We start from the raw sequence: 19,858 nt of genomic DNA on the forward strand, positions 1-19,858 counted from the left end.
CACAGCAACCAAAGAATGGAAAATTCAAAAATTTAAAACACTATTTACAATAACATAAAAATATGAAATATGTGGGGATAAATTTGACAAAAGATGAGCATGACTTGTATACTGAAAACTACAAAACACTGCTCAGAAAAATTAAAGACCTAAATAATGAATAGATACACTCTGTTCATGGATCTTAAGACTTAATTCTTCCCCAAACTGACGTGTATTTCAACCCAATCCTATAAAAATCGCAGCAGAGGTTTTTGTAGAAATTCACAAGATGATTCTAAAACTCAAGAAAGTACAAAGGACCTAGAATAACCAAAACAGCTTTGAAAAATGACACACAGGGAAGACTTATACACCTGATTCTGAGACTTACTTTGAAGTTGTAAATAATCGAGATACTCTGGCATTGGGGTCTTGGGACAGAATCAAGAACCCAAACATAGATCCATCCATCCATCATCACTTGGTTTTCCACAAAGATGCCACGGCAATTTACTAGGGGAAAGGTGGTCTTTTCAGCCAATGGTTCCCTGAGATAAATGCCCAGAAATGTGATTGCGGAGTACTCTCGTAAGTACATATTTAAAGTTGGAGGGTTTGGGTTTTTTTTTAAGAAACTGTTTAACTGGGGCACCTGAGTGACTCAGTTGGTTCAGCGTCTGACTCTTGATTTTGGCTCAGGGCGTGATTTCATAGTTCATAAGTTCAAGCCCCGTGTGGGGCTCTGTGCTGGCAGAGCAGAGTGCTTGGGATTCTCTCTCTGTCCCTACCTGACATGTGCTCTCTCTCAAAATAAACAAACATTAAAAAAAAAAAAAAAACTGCTTAACTATTTTTCAGAGTGGTTGTATAACTTCAAATTCGTTCCAAAAATGGATGAGGGGGTGCCTGGGTGGCTCAGTCAGTTGACCATGAAACTTTGGCTCAGGTCATGATCTCATGGTTTGTGAGTTGGAGCCCCGCTTCGGGCTCGCGGCTGTCAGTGCAGAGCCAGCTTCAGATCCCCTGTCCCCACCTCTCTCTGCCCCTCCCCCACTTGCGCTCTCTCAAAAATAAAACATTTTTTAAAAAGGGATGAGGGATTCAGTTTCCCTGAAACTTGTCAGTATCTGGTACTCTTACTGGTTTTTATCTTAGCTGTCACTTGGTGCATGCTGGGATCTCACCGTACACAGTCTCAGTTTGTATTTTCCTAATGACGAATGAGGTTGAGCATGTTTCCATGCGCTTGTCTGCCGCCTGTCTGTTCACATCAGTGAGGTGTCTCCTCAGGTCTTTGGTCCACCTTCTAAATGTTTTCCTGTTTTTGTTTTTGTTTTTTTAAATTTTTGAGTTTGGGGACTTTTTTGTATACATTCTAAGTATGAGTCCTTGATGAGAGATGTGTTCCGTGAATATTTTCTTTCAGTTTTTAGGCTGTCTTTTCTTCCTCCTTCATGTTAACAGTCTCTCACAGAACATACTTTTATTTATTTTTAAAAAATATTTCTTGGGGCGCCTGGGTGGGGCAGTCGGTTAAGCGTCCGACTTCAGCCAGGTCACGATCTCGCGGTCCGTGAGTTCGAGCCCCGCGTCGGGCTCTGGGCTGATGGCTCAGAGCCTGGAGCCTGTTTCTGATTCTGTGTCTCCCTCTCTCTCTGCCCCTCCCCCGTTCATGCTCTGTCTCTCTCTGTCCCAAAAAATAAATAAACGTTGAAAAAAAAATAAAAAAAAATTTCTTTATTGGATGCAAATTTTAAAAAATAAAAAATTAAATTAAAAAAGCTTCTTTATTTATCTTGAGATAGAGAGATAGAGCACGAGCAGGGGAGGGGCAAAGAGAGCGAGAGAGAGAGGAGAGAATTTCTTTCTTTCTTTTTTTTATTTTTTTATTTATTTTTTCAACGTTTATTTATTTTTGGGACAGAGAGAGACAAAGCATGAACAGGGGAGGGGCAGAGCTTTCTTCTTTTTTTTTTTTAATTTTTTTTAATGTTTATTTATTTTTGAGACAGAGAGAGACAGAGCATGAACGGGGGAGGGGCAAAGAGAGGGAGACACAGAATCTGAAACAAGCTCCAGGCTCTGAGCTGTCAGCACAGAGCCCGACGCGGGGCTCGAACTCACGGACACGAGATCATGACCTGAGCCGAAGTCAGACGCTCAACCGACTGAGCCACCCAGGTGCCCCAAGAGAGAGGAGAGAATTTCAAGCAGGCTCCATGCCATCAAGCGCAGACCCGGACGAGGGGCTCCAACTCATGACCCGTGAGATCATGACCTGAGCTGAAATCAGGAGTCGGACGCCTAACTGACTGAGTCACCCAGGTGCATCTCACAGAACATATTTTTAAATTTTGCAGAAGCCCAGTTTATCAATTTTTTTCTTTTATGGATCATGCTTGTGATGTCATGTCTAAGAACTCTTAACCAATTCCTAGGTCCCAAAGACTTTCTCTTTTGTTTTACTCTAAAATTTTTATAGTTTTACATTTAAATCTGTGATTTTTTGTGCTAGTTTCTGTCTAATGTGTCGGTTCAAGTCAAAGTTCCCTCTCCCATACGATGCCTGGTTGCTCCAGCACCATTTGCTGGAAAGACTACCTTCCTTCATTGAATCACCTTTGCACTTCTGTCGAGAGTCAGCTGTCCACACTTGTGGGCTATATTCTGATGATCTCCTCTGTCCCACCAATCCATGTGTCTATTCCTGCAACACTTTTCATTACCACAGCTTCGTCAAAGGCTTTAATATTGCTTCCCGGTTTATTCTTCTGTTTTAAAATTTTATTAGCTATTCCAGTTCATTTGCTTTTCCATATAAATTTAGAATGCTCTTGTCTATATCTAAAAAAAAAAATCTTTCTGGGATTCTCATAGAAATTGCACTAAATCTGTATACCACTTTCGAGACAATTTACATGTTTATTACACTGAGCCTTTCAAACATGAACACAGTATGTTTTCATTCATTCATTCATTCATTCATTCATTTATATTGAATAGGCTCCACACCCAACGTGGGGCTTGAACTCACGACCCTGAGATCAAGAGTCACATGCCCTACCAAGTGGGCCAGCCCGGTGCCCCTGTTTCTGTGTATCAAGATCATTTGATTTCTTTCTCCAGAATTGGTAGTTTTGAGCATTGACATTTTCTGTATGTTTTCTTAGATGTATGTGTAAATATTTCATCTCATTTTGAGCTATTGTATTATTTTTTAATTTTTGATTTACATATGTTAATTGATTATATACAGATATAAAATTGATTTTCATGTGTCAACTTTGTATCCTGAAATCTTGCTGAACTCATGTATCAGTTCTAAGATTTTCTTTTTTTTGTAGATTTCTGTGTAGACCGTCATGTCATATGCAAATAAGGATAGTTTTGTTTTTTCTCTCTGATATGAATGCCTTCACTTTCTTGTCTAATTTTGTTGCATGGAACCTCCAGTCTTATGTTGACCTGCAATGGTGAAGTAAACGTTCCTGCTTTGTTCCCTCGTCAGGAGGAGGGCATTTAGTCTTTTAGGGCCCTTCTGCTCCTGTCCTGTGTCACTGACACTTTTTCTCACGCATGTGTGCTGGATTTCCCAGGTTTCCTTGTTTGCACGAATTGAGATGAACATACGATCGTATCTTATTGTATTACATTAATTGATTTTCAGATATTAAAATCACTTTAGAATAAACCTCACACGGGTATGGTGTATGATCTTTTTACCATATTGCTGAATTTGGACTGAGAATATTTTGTTAAGAAATTTTGTGACCGGGGCACCTGGGTGGCTCAGTCAGTTAAGCGTTCAACTTTGGCTCCGGTCATGATCTCGCCGTTTGTAGGCTCTGTGTTGACAACTCGGAGCATGGCGCCTGCTTTGGATTCTGTGTCTCCCTCTCTCTCTGCCCCTCCCCTGCTCACTCTCTGCGTCTCCCTCTCTCTTTCTCAAAAAAAAAAAAAAAAAAAAAAAAAACATTAAAAAACATTGTGACTATAATCAGACTGGATATTATTCTAAAAAATTATTTTCTTGTGATGTCTTTGTCTGGCTTTAGTATCAGGGTAATAACGTCCTCTTTGAGGAGGTGAGGAGTCTCCCTTCTCCTCAATTTTCTAAAATATTTTTGATGTATTAATATTTCTTCTTTAAATATTTGACACAATTGACTTGTGATGTCATCTGGGCCATGATTTTTTTTTGTGGAATATTTGTAAATTTAATTTAATTTAATTTAATTAATTAAACTACTTTTCTCATTATAGGTTTATTCAGATATTCTACTTCTTCTTGAGTCAATCTTGGTAAGTTCTCTTTTTCAAGGAATTTGTCTGCTTTAACCAAGTTGTCTAATTTATTGCTATAAGTAGTTCAGGATATTCTCTCACAGTCGCGTTGATTTCTGTAAGGTCAGCTTTGAAATCCACTTTTCCACTTCTGGTTTTGGTCATTTGTGTCTTAGCTTGTATTTTCTCAGTTAATATAGCTAAGGGTTTGTCAGTTTTGTTAGTTTTTCCCTATAATCAACTTGAGGTTACATTGATTATATTGATTTGCTTTTTCGTTGATTTCTGCTTGTAATGTTTATTATTTCTTTCCTTCTGTTTGCTTTATAATTAATTTGTTCTCTTTTTCTAGCTTCTTAAGGGGAATGCTTGAGTTGTTGGGTTCAGATCTCTTTTTCTTTTTTGAAATAGGTATTTAAGACAGTAAATTCTCCTTGTACAATGCTTTCCCTGAATTTTATTTTATTTTAGCTTAGTTTAGTTTATTGTTATTTTCTTTTATTTTTTTTTATTTTTTTTTCAACATTTATTTATTTTTTGGGACAGAGAGAGACAGAGCATGAATGGGGGAGGGGCAGAGAGAGAGGGAGACACAGAATCGGAAACAGGCTCCAGGCTCTGAGCCATCAGCCCAGAGCCCGACGCGGGGCTCGAACTCACGGACCGCGAGATCGTGACCTGGCTGAAGTCGGACACTTAACCGACTGCGCCACCCAGGCGCCCCTATTGTTATTTTCTTTTAGAGAGACAGAGTGTGCAAGTGAGGGAGATGGGCAGAGGGAAAGAGAGAGAGAGAGAGAGAGAGAGAGAGAGAGAGAGAGAGTCTCAAGCAGTTTCCACACTCAGTGTGGAGCCCAGCACAGGGCTCGATCTCAGGACCCTGGGACCCTGACCTGAGCTGAAATCAGGAGTCGGACACTCAACCAACTGAGCCACCCACGTGCTCCCTGAATCCCTTATATTTTAATTTGTTGTGTTTTTGTTTTAATTGAATTAAATCTTTAAATTTTTAATCTTCTTATATCTTGTTTGGTCCATTCAGAAGTTTGTAGTTTAATTTCCAAATACTTGAGGTTTCCCCAGATTTCTTTCAGTTATTGGTTTCTATTTTAATGCCATTGTAATCAGAGAACATACTTTGCATAATTTCTATCTCTTTAAACTTAGACTTGTTTTGTGTCTAACATATGACCTATGCTGGAGAATGTTCCAGGAGTTCTTGAAAAGAATGTGTAGTCTGCGGTCACTCGTGTGTGTTCCGTGAACGTTACTTCAGTCAAATTGGTTGATAATGTTGTTCAAATCTTCTTTGTTCTGTCTGATTTGCTGCCTGCATGTTCTTTCAATTACTGAGAGTAGTGTACTAATATTTCCCGCTATTATTTTTGAATGGTGTATTTCTCCTTTCAATTCTGTCAGGTTTTGCTTCGTGTGATTGGGGATTCTGTTCTTAGGTGCGTATTTTTTTTAAAACAATTTGATTTAATGTTTTATTTGTTTTTGAGACAGAGAGAGACAAAGCATGAGCAGGGGAGGGTCAGAGAGAGAGGGAGACACAGAATCCGAAGCAGGCTCCAGGCTCTAAGCTGTCAGCACAAAGCCCAATGTGGGGTTTGAATCCACGAACCATGAGATCATGACCTGAGCCGAAGTCAGACACTTAACCGACTGAGCCACCCGGATGCCCCAAAAATGCTTTCAAATATTGTTAAAGATCCCTGGCTGAGATTCTGAATGAACAGAGTCTTTTTAGAATGCTGCCTTGACATTTTTATCTTTTAATTTTTTTTTCTGCCTTCATACTTTTTAATGCTTATTTCTGTTTGAGAGAGAGAGAGAGAGAGACAGAGCATGAGCAGGGCAGGGGCAGAGAGAGAGAGAGACACAGAATCCAAAGCAGGCTCCAGGCTCGGAGCTGTCAGCATAGAGCCCGACATGGGGCTTGAACTCACCATCTGTGAGATCATGACTGGAGCAGAAGTCAGTTCTTTCAGTTCTTTCCACGATTTTACAAGCAAGTAATTCTCTATATTAAACTCCTTTCTGTTTGTTACATCTAGAGTGATTTCTGTTCCCTGCACTACAACTACATCTATACAATTATATGTAGGGGATTTTTGGAGTAATTAAATTCTTTTTTTTTTTTTTTAAGTCAATAGTCGCTGTCCATTGAAGAGCTATCTCCAGGTATTAATGTCAAGATCACAAATCACCCAGTCTAGTTCTTGGACTGGAATGTGGCAAATGGATGAGAGTCGGGGTGTAAGGCAGGGTTGATATGTATTGTGTGTAAGTGTAGGTGTTACTTAAAAGCGTGTATATTAGAAAGCGGTGGTGGGAACAGCTGTTTGTTACTGAATCTCGGACATTTCAGCTCAGAAGCCCAGACCCCAGCTGTGTGGATCCTGGAGATGAGGACCCGACCCATCTTTAGGCTTTGGTACTAGGAGATCAGCTTATCTTCCATCAACTCACACTTTGGTAATTCTTCCAACACGGGAAAGAGTTCCAATCCTGGCGGCCTGGGAATACCACAGATCTTCACAGCATCAGTTTGGGTGAGAGCCTGGAAAAATAGGGATCCCACACAGGGTGAGCCGTGTTTAACAGGGCCTTGGAAATCCAGTGAGAAATGTCATGTTGGCTGGGGATCCAGGAGGACCTGGGGGTGGGATAAGACCTGAAGGCAAATTTAGGTGGCAGCGGGGTGATGCTAAGTGGGACGGCAGACTCCCCTTCCCCCTTCTCTCATTCAGGGGTCCAAACCCATGGCCATCACATTCTAACTCTGTCCTTCAGTTTCCTCATCTGAAAACTGGGGTTAATAGCTACTCCATAGGCTTTTGTAAGGATTAAATAAAATAAACGCTAGTAGTTGAAGATGACTTAGAATAAAGTAGGTGCTCAACAAATGATATCTAATTATTATGAAAACAGTAATAGTAATAAAGTGTCGGTGTATGGCCCATCATATGGAGTCACTGCATGCTGACCACATTGGCCGCAGGAGGCCACTCTTAAGTGTGCAGGAGCTCTGGAGTCTGTTGTTAAAATTAGCCTCCATTAAATGTTCAGTTATATCCACTTACAACCTAACAGGTTATATTAAAAGCACACTAAATTCACAGGACTCATCAGTTTCTAATACTTTGCTGCATTTTACTATTACTGTGCTCTTGAGGTTATTTGTGTGTATTTATCTGTGTGGGGAAACACTGTGTATCTGTGTATCTTGTGTGTATCTGTGTGGAGAAACATTGTTGCCACCACTCATCACTTTCCAAGGCTGCTTCTAGAGTACAGTTTCCATCATAGCGAGAAATTGGCCATAGGGGCAGTATTTAGAGTGCAGAAATAACAAAATACTGCAACTCAGAGCTTTATTTTTTAACAGGTTGTTGAAGCTGCTTGTTAAAAATCTACCAGCATAACACCTGATAACATAATGATATCTATTATTCTTGTTGTCATGGACCTTATTGTTTACCCCTAAAACTCCCGTGTTGAAATCCTAGTCCCCTGTGTGGCAGTAGAGATAGGGCCTAGAAGAGGTGGTAAAGGTTAAATCAGCTTACTAGGGTGGAGCCCTAATCCAATAGGATTAGTGCCTTTATAAAAAGGAGAAGGGACACCCGAGCTCACTCTCTCTGCAACATGAGGACACAGGGAGAAGCTGGCCACCTATAAGCCAGGAAGAGGCCTCACCAGAACCCAAGCAGGCTGGCATCCTGATCTGGCACAGCCTCTCAGATGGTCAGAAATACAAGTCTGTTGTGTAAGCCACCCAGTTCGTGTCATTTTGGTGGCCAAAGCTGGCTTGAATATGGGTGGTGTTGATGGCTTATTAAAGTGCAGTGCTCCCGCAGGAAGATTTCTCCTCCTTCCCCGCCCCCTCCCTCCAGAACCTACCTCCTCTGTCCTTCTACCCCTTCTATTCCTGCTCCCTGAAAACCCTACCCCCAGTCTTGCCCAGGGAGGGCGCTAGGCCCAGAGCCGCATGCGGCCAGGAGAGGGCGCCTGCCGCCAGCATCCAAGAGCTGGATTTCCAAGTCCACCTGCCCTCAGTTTTGCATGTCAGACCTTGTAATTTGAAACACTTTCTCCCCTCCGTTCTTAATATTGTCTTCTGGACCACAGATTTTATTTTATTTTATTTATTTATTTATTTATTTATTTATTTATTATTTTTTAAAATTTTTTTAACATTTATTTATTTTTGAGACAGAGAGAGACAGAGCATGAACGGGGGAGGGGCAGAGAGAGAGGGAGACACAGAATCGGAAGCAGGCTCCAGGCTCTGGGCCATCAGCCCAGAGCCTGACGCGGGGCTCGAACTCACGGACCGCAAGATCGTGACCTGAGCTGAAGTCGGACGCTCAACCGACTGAGCCACCCAGGCGCCCCTGGACCACAGATTTTAAATTTGGTGGAGTCCACTGTATTTTTCTTTTCTTTTTCCTGTGTGCTTGAGATTGTGGTGTCACATCCAAGAAATCAAAGTCACAAAGATTTATACTTATGTTGTCTTCTAAGAGTATCATAGCTTTGATCTTCCATTTGGGTATTTGACTCATTTAATTTCACATCTGGTGTGAGGCGGGGTTCCAACTTCATTCTTTCGTGTGTGGACTATCTTATTGACTCAAAAGGATTCGTTGAAAATCAACGCACCATAAAAGGGTGGGTCATTTTATGTACTCTCAATTTTATTCCATTAATCAATTTCTGGGGGGAAAAAAGGAAAGAAAGAAAGAAAAAAGCCAGCTGGATGTTTGATAGGGATTTTGTGAAATCTATAGATCAACTTGGGGAGCATGTCAGAACTTCACAGGGCAAGGGGCTGTGGAGAGGCAGAAGTCCTTGCAGACAAGCTCGACTGTGGGATGACAATCTCAAATGGACGGCCCCGCCAGAGCTCTCCCCTCAAGCAGGAGGATCCCCCGCACTGTGCACTTGAGCACAGAGATGAGGTCCTGGGAGAAAGCCCAGGTGTCCCCACTCATCAGTCAGAAGCCGGACTGGGAAAGCCTCCCAAAGCAGCCCCCATTCCAGCAGCCGTATCACTGAACAGCCGTGGCAGTCCTCACTCAGCCACTTTCACCTTTTACCTGCTGTACCATTCTCCTTCTAGGAACCAGAGAGTCGTGCAGGCCCAAAAGGTGATGAGTGAGGACATTTATTGCTACACTGGTGTTTTTGTAAAAGACCAGAAACAACCTAAGCGTCCATCGGTGGAGTGGAAGTATGGAACACCCATATCACGGAGTAAGTAGTCGGCCATAAAAGTATATGCTGGTAGGTAACAGTGAGTTTCACACACTATCATTTTTTTTTTTTTAATGAGAAGAAATATATGCTTGTGTATCTCCTTGAGGGGGGTTTACTTTCCTCTGTGTATTTTTTCATTTATACAAGTATGTATAATTTTATTATTAGTTTCTTTTATCTCTGACAGAAATGAGCACTTCGGCCACTCTGATTTATTTGGGTTAAGACCTTTCTCATCAAATAAAAGCCATACCATATTTTCTCAGTTTATATTTCTCAGTTATGTTTCTTGTAACTATAGTACAAGTGCAACAACACAAACAGGAAGCTGGGCTTGGTACAAGCCACCCATCTAATTCAGGTCTCACTAGGTTTCCATGTACTGACTTGTGCGTTCTGTGCAATTCTACCACATGTGTACATTTCTGTTGTGCATCGCGGCAAGATACAGAACATTTACATGATCACAAGGGTCCCTCAAACTGCCCTTTTATTCCCTCACACACCCTCCCAACCCCAACCCCTGGCAACCACTAATGTGTTCCTTAATTTTGTCGTTTCAAGTGTGTCATGTAAATGGAATCATACATTGTGCATCCTTTGGGGATTGGCTTATTTCACTCAGTGTATTTCTCTGGATATTCACCCATGTTGCTGTGTATATCCATAGCTCATTCCTTCTATTACTGAGTAGTATTTCACGGTATGGATGTACCACAGTTTTGGTTTTTTTTAACCTTTAACCCAAAGAAAGATATTTTGGGTTGTTTCCAGTTTGGGATTTTTACAGAGAAAGCTGCTGTGAACATTTGTGTACACATTTTTGTGTGAACACAAGTTTTATCTCTTTGAGATAAATTCCCAGGAATGCAATTATTGAATCCTATGGCAACAGCATAGGCATTTGGTTTTATAAGAAAAGGCCAAACCACTTTCCCAAAAGCAATGTATGAGTGATTATTTCCCTACATCTTTGCCAGCATTTGTTGCTGCCACTTTTTTTTCTGTTATAGCCATTCTGATAGGTGTGTATTTGTATATTCTTTTAAACTGAACTTCTAAACACGTGCATATTACCTAAAAACCATAACAATGTTAAAAAATAAATTTTGTAGGCAGGCACATGAAAGCAGCTGATAAATGGTTACCAATGGATCAATTTAAAATAAGAAGCAGGTTGAAGCATGAGGTCAGAATTCACATCCACTGGCCATGCATCTATCCCTAGCATGGGTAGCCACTAGAAGTCAAGTGACAGATGGCAGGCTGACACATCGGAGCAGAGACAGGAAATGATTTTTAATTTTTTTAATGTTTATTTCTGAGAGAGAGAGAGAGAGAGAGAGAGAGAGTGGGGGAGGGGCAGAGAGAGAGGGGGAGACACAGAATCTGAAGCAGGCTCCAGGCTCTGGGCTGTCAGCACAGAGCCTGATGCGGGACTTGAACTCACGAGCAGTGAGATCATGACCTGAGCCAAAGTCGGATGCTTAACCGACTGAGCCACCAGGGAAATGACTTTTTTAATGAAGATAATGTCATTTTAACATTAAAACATTTGAAAATTTTTATTAAAAGAATTTCAAAATAGATGCAGAAGTCTAGAGCATAATGAGCAGCGTGTGCACGTACTGCACTCCAGCTGCCACCAACAACTGCTTCATTCATCAACCCCATTGTCCCTTCTTGTGGATTAAAACAAACTCAACGCATCCTGTGCTCTGCCTGTAAATACTTTGGATGCATTTATAGCCCAAAGGGCATCTTCCTATGTATTAATCACACCTAAAATTAACATTAATTTTAAAATTCCTAATTAAAAAGGAATTAACATTCCTTTTTAAAAATGTTCAAAGAAAAGTAATTCCCCACACCATTCAAACCACAGTGATTCCACCTCTCTTCCAGTTCTGTGGGCAGTGTGCAAGGCCCAGTTCCAGCACTGGGAGCACAGGGACCCTCTCTTCTGTTTCTTCCCCCCACTTTACACCGTATCACGTTTAGTTCTACTTAGCCCCATCTTCCTAACCAGGGTAGTTGGGTAATTTTCATATACCTTTTAAATTTTTTTTTCAACGTTTATTTATTTTTGGGACAGAGAGAGACAGAGCATGAACGGGGGAGGGGCAGAGAGAGAGGGAGACACAGAATTCGAAACAGGCTCCAGGCTCTGAGCCGTCAGCCCAGAGCCCGACGCGGGGCTCGAACTCACGGACCGCGAGATCGTGACCTGGCTGAAGTCGGACGCTTAACCGACTGCGCCACCCAGGCGCCCCTCATATACCTTTTAAAATACCTTCCTTGGGGCGCCTGGGTGGCTCAGTCGGTTGAGCGTTCGACTTCGCTCAGGTCACGATCTCACAGTCCGTGAGTTTGAGCCCCGCATCAGGCTCTGTGCCGACAGCTCAGAGCCTGGAGCCTGCTTCAGATTCTGTGTCTCCCTCTCTCTCTGGCCCTCCCCCATTCATGCTCTGTCTCACTCTGTCTCAAAAATAAATAAATGTTAAAAAAAAAATTTAAAATACCTTCCTTACAACCATTTGTTTCTTATGAATATTAATGCAAAAATCCTTAACAAAATACTTGTCAACCAAATTCTCCTACATATTAAAAGATTATACACCATGACCAAAAGGGATTTATTCCCACGATGCAAGGATGGTTCAACATATGAAAATCAACCAGTGCAAAACACATTAACAGAATGAAGGGAAAAAAACCCACATGATCATCTCAATTGATGCAGAAAACCGTGTGACAAAGTCTGACACCCTTTTATGATAAAAACACTCAACAGACAAGGAATAGAAGGGAGCTACCTCAGTATGATAAAAGCCATATATGAAAAACCCACATGAACATCATACTTAATAGTGAAAGACTGAAAGCTTTCTTCCTAGGGTCAGGAAGAAGACAAAGATGCCTGCTGTCTGCACTTGTATTCAATATAGTACTGGGAGTCCCAGCCATAACAATTAGACAAGAAAAAGGAATAAAAGTCATCTAAATTGGACAGGAAAAAGTAAAATTGTCTTTGTCCACAGATGACATGATCTTCTATGGAGAAAACCCTAGGTTCCACATCAACACCTAAAGAAACGATTTGACCTAATAAATTCAGGATAGGATACCGAATCAACACACCAAAACTCAGGTGCATTTCTATACAGTAACGATGAACAAGCAGATAAGGAAATAAAGAAAACGATGCCATTTACATCAGAAAATAGTACTTAGAGACTAAACCAAGGAGGCAAAGGTTTGTAGGCTGAAAATTACGAAACACTGCTGAAAGAAATGAAAGAGGGCGTAAACGTGGGAAGACATTCAATATCTCCCTACCACCGAGGGCGGGGAGCCAATCTCCACCGGCAAGTAGGCGGGACAGCGGCGCCCTGCACCGGCTCGGGCGCGGACGACGGCGGAACTACAACTCCCACAATACCCCTGGCGGCCGCGGCGGAAGTGACGGCGCTGGGAGGCCTGACACGCTAGGCCAGGGCCAATCACGGCGGTGTGGCGGTGCGGGGCACGACGGGTCTTGTAGTGGGCGCGGGGACGAGACGACGGCCCCCTCCCCCAACAATACCCGGGGAGTTGGAGACGGAGGCAGCGGCGCTGGAAGGAGCCCGCTCCAGCGCAGGCCGCAAGCCAATCACGCCCCAGCCCGTCAACGCGGGGCACGACGGGCCTTGTAGTGGGCGCGGGCGGGACTACGGCCCCCACAGTGCCCCGCGCGGCGAGGGGCGCACTGCGGCTGCGCGGCGGCGGGCCGGGCGCCGTCGGGCTGGGCGGCGGCAGCGACGGCAGCGGCGGACAGGAGCCCGGCCTGACCCTCGCTGGGAGCAGCGTAAGCCGGCCGCGGGCCACCATGTCGGCGCCGTCGGAGGAGGAGGAGTACGCGCGGCTGGTGATGGAGGCGCAGCCCGAGTGGCTGCGCGCTGAGGTGAAGCGGCTGTCGCACGAGCTGGCCGAGACCACGCGCGAGAAGATCCAGGCGGCCGAGTACGGGCTGGCGGTGCTGGAGGAGAAGCACCAGCTCAAGCTGCAGTTCGAGGAGCTCGAGGTGGATTACGAGGCCATCCGCGGCGAGATGGAGCAGCTCAAGGAGGTGAGGAGCGAGGGCGGCCACCCCGACCCCCCCAGTCAGGCCGGCTGGACCCCCTTCCTCCGAACGGATCTCTGACCCCCGCCGGGCCGGCCCCCCAGCAGAGTCCAGACCGCGGGAAGGGCAGGGCCCCGGCAGGTACCCGGGCGACCAGGGTCGTCGTGCGCGGCCCGCCAGGAAGGGCTGCGGAGACCCCTGGAGTGGTGGACCGTGCGCGTGCGGGGGTCCTGGCCTCCGCGGGCAGGGGCTGCGGGTCGGGCCGTGTCGTCATCCTGTTTGCTTCTGATTGCGGACCTTGGGCACGGTGGGGTGGTGTCCTCTGCGCTGTTTGGTTTTCCGGGTGGGGGGATGGGGGCGTGGGATGGATGCAGGTAACCCGGCTAGGAAAGGCCGGGCCTGGGCCTCCATCATCTCCAGGCAGAGCGCGGGTCTCTGGGTGTTTCCGCGTCTTGGGTGAGCGCCCTGAGGCCGGGAAGGGGCCCTGACCGGGGCTCCCCTTGAATGTGGTTATCTGCGATAACTGGAGTCCTCCTTGTCCCTCCTAGACTCAGCTCCGTGACGTCCCCCCGCCCCATTAGTTCTCTGGGATGCAGTGCATTTCCCGCCTACTTCCTGTCTTGGCTGCCTTGGCTACCGTCCCAGGGTCGGGTGACAGGTCTATGGGTGTTTGTCACCGAAGGAGCCGTGTGTCTCCTCTGATTTTCGCTCTGGGATGAGATGGGACCCGCACCCCCACCCCCGCCAGGCTACCTGCGAGCTTCACGGGAGAGTTGGGCAGGCCTTGGGTGAAGTAGTTCTGGGTGACTTAAACCAGCTTCTCTCCCACTTCTCCCTGACTTCTCAGCCCTGTTGGGGGGGGAGGGGGCAGGGAGAAGTTGCTTTCTGAGTGGAACAGCCGGGTTTGGATCCAGGCCCTGCTGGTTGCTGGTGTTATGATTGCGGGCAGCAGCCTTAGCTCCTTTTTCTGCAGCCTTGCTCACCCAGAAAAGACTGGTTGTGAATTGTATGTTCGCAAAGGCCAGGCATGGTGAGGTGTGTGGCCTGTTGGTTTCTCCCACAGCATGTTCCTTCCCCACCTGACACTTCCCCTTGGCCCTTGGTCTTGGGATCCACCATGCTGGTTGCCTTCCTGACTGCCCACCTCCTGGCATCTCTGCCTCCTGTGGCCGTGGATGGGTGCCTGTATGGTTCAGAGCCTCCCTGCCTGGCTGGCGAGAACAGTAGGGTCCCCTTCTGATAGTGAGGAGGAGGGAATGAATTAGTCCACACATGTACTTAGATCCGTGCTAGGAAGAGCAGGTGTTTGGTTAGTAAACTGACTGATGTGGGGGGTGGGGGGGGCAGGTGGCAGCACATGGGACCTGTGGCCCTGTCATCTGTTAGCAGGTACTGGTGCCTTCTCCCAGCCAGGTTGGGCTGCACTGTATCTGCAGGAGGGGTGGCCCCTGGCCCCTGCTGCAAGGGCCCCTTCTTGGTGTGTGGGGTGAGGGGGTGCACCTGCGTTGATGGAGGGAGGCGGGGTGGAGGGGCTGAGAGAGTATGGGGCAGGAGCGCCATTGGCCCCATTCTGGTCTCTGGGCCCTCCCCTCCCCCAGCTTGGTGAGCACCTCCCCCCCTCGCAGCAAGTGCAGTCCCTTTCTGTGTTCAGGAGCTCACAGTCATGCCCACTTTAAGAACAGACCAGAACAGACTGTAGCAGAAAGAACTAGTCCCCACTTGGGGGCCTTTCAGTTGTCAGCTCCTTACTGTCACAGGCACAAATGTTTTGATCAGCACAGGAATTTTGGCTGTGTTTCGTGGGGTGTGTCTGGAGGGTGGATCCCGGGGGAATCAGGAGGGTGGTGTGCCCGTCTCCACAAGTGTTCTTCAAGTGCTTGCTTGCTTAGTTTGATGTCACCCCCCAGTCCTGCACGGACTGGCCCCTTGGCCTTGGACACATGGCTTCACTGTCCTGAACTTGAGTTTCTCCCATTGTAGGTGAGGGAAGAACAGTTCAGCTGGAAGTCCTGGCAGAGGCCAGAAAAAGGAGCGTCAGAGTGTCAGGGGTGCTGCCAGGAAGCTTGCACCAGGCACTCACACCCATGCCAGCCCACACTCTCATCAGCTTATTTAATTTTAGCCAGGGTCTTATTTGGATACATTAACTCTTATTTTAAAAAAATCAAGATTTGAGAAGACAATATTTGTTGAGCCTTTTTTTTGTCCTGTAGGGAGGTAAACATTTTTGTTCTTTTTTTTTTTTTTTTTCCAATCTTTATTCACTTTTTGAGAGAGAGAGTATGAGCAGGGAGGAGCAGAGAGAGAGGGAGACACAGAATCCGAAGCAGTCTCCAGGCCCTGAGCTGGCAGCACAGAGCCCGATGCGGGGCTCGAATTCACGAACCGTGAGGTTATGACCTGAGCCAAAGTCTGATGCTCAACTGACTGAGCCACCCAGGCGCCCCCCATTTTTGTTCTTTTGAAACTTAATTTCTAGGGGCGCCTGGGTGGCTCAGTCGGTTGAGCGTCAGACTTCAGCTCAGGTCATAATCTCACGGTTTGTCAGTTCGAGCCCCGCGTCGGGCTCTGTGCTGCTAGAACCTGGAGCCTGCTTCGGATTCTGTGTCTCCCTCTCTCTCTACCCCTCCCCTGCTCAGGCTCTCAAAAGTGAATAAACGTTTAAAAAATTTTTTTTTAATTTCTTGAGCTAAAGTTGTTTCAGTTACTGACAGATTCTATTTCAAGCAGAGGCGTTTGCACTCCTGCCCAGCCTTTGTAGGTGGTCCTGTCTTTGAGGGAGGGAATCTGGCTGGCTGGTCACAGGTGAGTGTCCTGAAGCCAGTCACTGGGTTAGTGTGAGTGTGTATCTCACCGTGGTGAGTGTGCATGTGTGTGGGGGGTACTTGCTGGCCCTTTTTGACTAGGCATTTGGTAGTCATTGAACCTGGCTTCACAAGGTCCCACTCCATCCCAACACCCACTGTATCCCCTCCCCGCTCTGGTGGGGCAGACACTCCGATGGCCATGGCCTCACCTCACTTCGTGTCCCCTGCTGCAGTTTCAGGGGGGCAGGTGTGCTAGGGCAGCAGCTCCTGCCTGTGGGGCTCAGGGATGTGAGGGCTGGGGGGCAGGGGTCCCTGTGTAGTCTCAGGAAGGAAGGTGTAGCAGGAAGGTGGGTCTGGGTCCCCTCTCTGCTGTGCGTGCCATGTCAGGATCTAGTACGTGCAGTCAGTGTGCTTAGGTCCCAGGAAGCAGCAGGTGGAATTTGGTGAGTTGTAGGGCGTCAGGGGATGGGCACGGTGCCCGGCACACAGTAGGTGTTTACTTAGTGTTTGCCAGTTCATGTTGTCAGCTCCTTCCCTCTGCCTCACTCAGGCCTGGCTCCCTCCCTGCCATCCCTCGGTCCTGGGCATCAGAGCCTGCTGCCTGGGGCCATGGCCCCAGCTTACCCAGCACATGCTGCTTGAGGGAAGCTTTGTCCTGGCTGCCTTCACTGCTCTCACCACCCCTGCCTCTCCCAGCTCCTGGAAGGCCGGCCCGCCTGCCCTTCGAGGCCTGGGCGCTTCTTGGAGCCGCCTCCACCTCACCTCTGGACTTGCCCCAGCCCGGCTCCCAAAACCAGCTTCCAGCACCTGAGTCCCTCCCGTCCTGCAGACTCAGTGGCTGAGCTGAGTGGCAGCATCTGCTCTGTGTTCTAGACTGACTCCCTCCTTCCCGTCCTCCTTCCCTCTCATAATCTCCCCTCCCAGTGATCGGGGAAACTGAGGATGCTCAGGATGGGGTTCTCAGGCACTAGGTCCCATGAAGGTCTTTGCACAGAAGGTTCAGCTGTGAGTGAGTTTAGCCATGAAGGAGGTGCTGTGAGAGCCTCCTATGCCCCACTGACTGCTGCAGACCCCACACCAGCCTTGGGGTCGCCCCCTTGTTGTGTCCACTATACAGCTGGGAGAACCGAGGCACAGAGAGGCTGAGTTTTGCTCAAGGCTGTGAGCCTGGGTGGCCTGTCCCTGAGAGGGCAGGTTCTCGAGGAGGAGGGAAGGGCAATCGGAGGCCTCCTCAGGTGTTTGCTTGGGGCAGGAAGAGCCCTGACTTGGCTAAGGCCTGTGGGGATTCTCTTGGAGGATGGAGTGGCATCCTTGGGGCTAGAGGGCTCTGGGGGACCCGTTTGTGCGGCCGCCCGCCGTGGGCATGCGGGGGCCAGACTTGGGCCTGAAGGTGGGGTCTGGAGGGTCCTGGAGGCGCTGAGGTGGCCCTGCCCACGAGGTCTGGCCGTGGGGAGAGGTAGGTGTGGGCATCCAAAGACGAGGAGCACGCGGCCCTCCAGGGCTGCGCTCCTGGGCGCTCCCTGCTCTGCTACCTGTGGAATGTGTTGCCCAGGGGTCGTGAAGCAAACGTGAGGGCTCTTCCACTCTGTAAAGTGCCGGAGTCTCCTGCACTGCCTCTGTGTCCTCTTCTGTCCTGTCCGCGGTGGCTCGCTGTGACGGAGTTGCTTCCCAAAATGGGGGTGGGCGGGAGCCTGAGAGCTTCGGCCCTGGCGGGTAAGGAGGTGCTGCGTGTGCTGTGCAGGGCCATGGCCTCCACTCTGGCTCCAGGGGACAGAGTGGACCCTTCCTGGCCCTCAGGAGCTGTGTGGCCCCGGACTGACAGCTCAGGTCACCAAGGGCCAGAGCACCTGCAGCGCACGGGCAGCCGGTGGCCAGAGAGCTGCGGCCAGGTGGACGTGCCTCCTGCTGGGTTTCCCCCGTCAGCTGTGGGAGCCTGGCCCCTTGCTGGGAAGGAGGAGATGAGTCTTCCCTGTCAGTGAGGACAGCTGCCCCTCGGTCACACTTGCTTCACTGTGTCGGTGCGTGCCAGGGGTGAAGAAAGACTGTGAGGCGAAGGTCGGCAGCAGGCAGGGGCTGGCCAGGACCCTGCTGGCGCTGATGGGCACCGCCCTCCCGGCCCCCGGGCCCAGCATTGTCCAGCGTGGCGGGCAGGAGCGGGCCCGGTGTGGCTGCCCAGCAGCGTCCGGGCCCCGCTCTGCCCCGGGGAGGGGGACCCAGAGGTGGGGTTGCAGGTGAGCAGGGTGCAGAGGCCGTCTGGGCCCGGGCAGGCGATGGTGTCTGGGAGGACTGGGGTCTGGCTTCCTTTTTAGAGCTTGATATTTTAAAAATTGTACCTTTGTTTTAGGAGCGTGAGAGACTAGAAGTGAGCAGTATCTGTGTGGGAATTCCGGAGATCGTTGATGGCGAGCATGGGCAAGGGCGGGCCGTTTCTCCTCCCAGGTCTTTTCCTCCGTGCGTGTCGGGGAGTGCCGCTGGACGCCACAGAATGGGGGGAGAACGTCCAGAGTGGTTTGTGAAGAGCCCCGGTTTAGCGTTACTCTCTGAGGTGCAGGAGCGCCCGTTTCCTTCAAGCAGATGGGCTCAGTGTCCGCGGGTCCGAAGTTGTTTCCGGTCTGTTGCCGTGTCACGTGAGAGAATCGTGCGGTTTGTGTTGTTCGGGTTTGCTTTCTCAAAGGCAGGTGGCGTGCATCGCGCCCCTGCCGGACGGCTTCCCCCTTGTGTGGGGAAGTTTCGAGCAGAACCCAAGTGGGGGGAATGTGTGGCTGGCACGTCAGTGGCTGCAGCTCCGGCCGTGTCTCCGTGAGCTCGGCTGTGTGCGGTGCTGGGAAACCCGCACGGAAACACAAGTTGAATGTTCCGTTGCACTCAGAGGTGAATTGTCACCTCTGACAGAGGTAACGGTTCCACGGCGTTGTCACAACCGGTGAGCGTTGGGGTTTCCCGTGTGGCTCGGAGATGTTGCTCGGGAGCCAAAAGGGCGCTTGGAGGGCCTGGCCGCACAGACAGGGCTGCGGGTGCCTGTCCCTGAGGCTGCCGTCCGCCTCCCGCTGGGAGCCTGGAGCTGCCCTCCCTCCTGCCTCCTGCAGGCCCCCAGCACCCCACTCTTAAATCTGTTTGTGTTTTCCCTTTTTAAAAAGCTGGTGGGAGTGCTTTCTTCACCTGATTTGTGGACTGTCTCCTCGTGGCTGGGTGGTTGTCGCCCATCCATCGCGTTTGTTAGACCAGCCCTCCTGTACCTCCTCTGCCCGCCAGGGCTCACGGTCCCCTGTCGGGTGTATCCTGACTGATGCAGAGAGATGCCAGCTTCCTGTGACCCAGGAGGGAGGGGCCGTCCTTGTCCCTGTTCCACGGGTGGGGACCTGGGTCCGTGGGGGCTCGCGGCTCACGCTGTATGCTAGCAAGGCTGGGTATGACC

The 19,858-nt window shown here is 48.4% G+C and overlaps 1 protein-coding gene across 5 annotated transcripts in view; it reads left to right on the forward strand.

Annotated features, from left to right (window-relative positions):
• The first annotated feature begins 13,294 nt into the window (after positions 1-13,294).
• Positions 13,295-19,858, forward strand: part of LOC121013783 (inositol-pentakisphosphate 2-kinase) — a 128,946-nt gene continuing 122,382 nt past the window's right edge. For 3 of the 5 annotated variants that reach the window (XM_040449593.1, XM_040449594.1, XM_040449595.1), the window contains exon 1: positions 13,295-13,642. In XM_040449593.1, coding sequence (XP_040305527.1) covers positions 13,403-13,642 — 240 coding nt within the window. In that variant the 5' untranslated portion in view covers positions 13,295-13,402. The remainder of the gene's footprint in view (positions 13,643-19,858) is intronic. The other 2 variants (XM_040449596.1, XM_040449597.1) reach the window with 1 other exon arrangement.

The sequence above is a fragment of the Herpailurus yagouaroundi genome, unplaced genomic scaffold (genome assembly GCF_014898765.1).
Source record: "Herpailurus yagouaroundi ecotype Mexico unplaced genomic scaffold, PumYag 199, whole genome shotgun sequence".
Taxonomy (NCBI): Eukaryota; Metazoa; Chordata; class Mammalia; order Carnivora; family Felidae; genus Herpailurus; species Herpailurus yagouaroundi.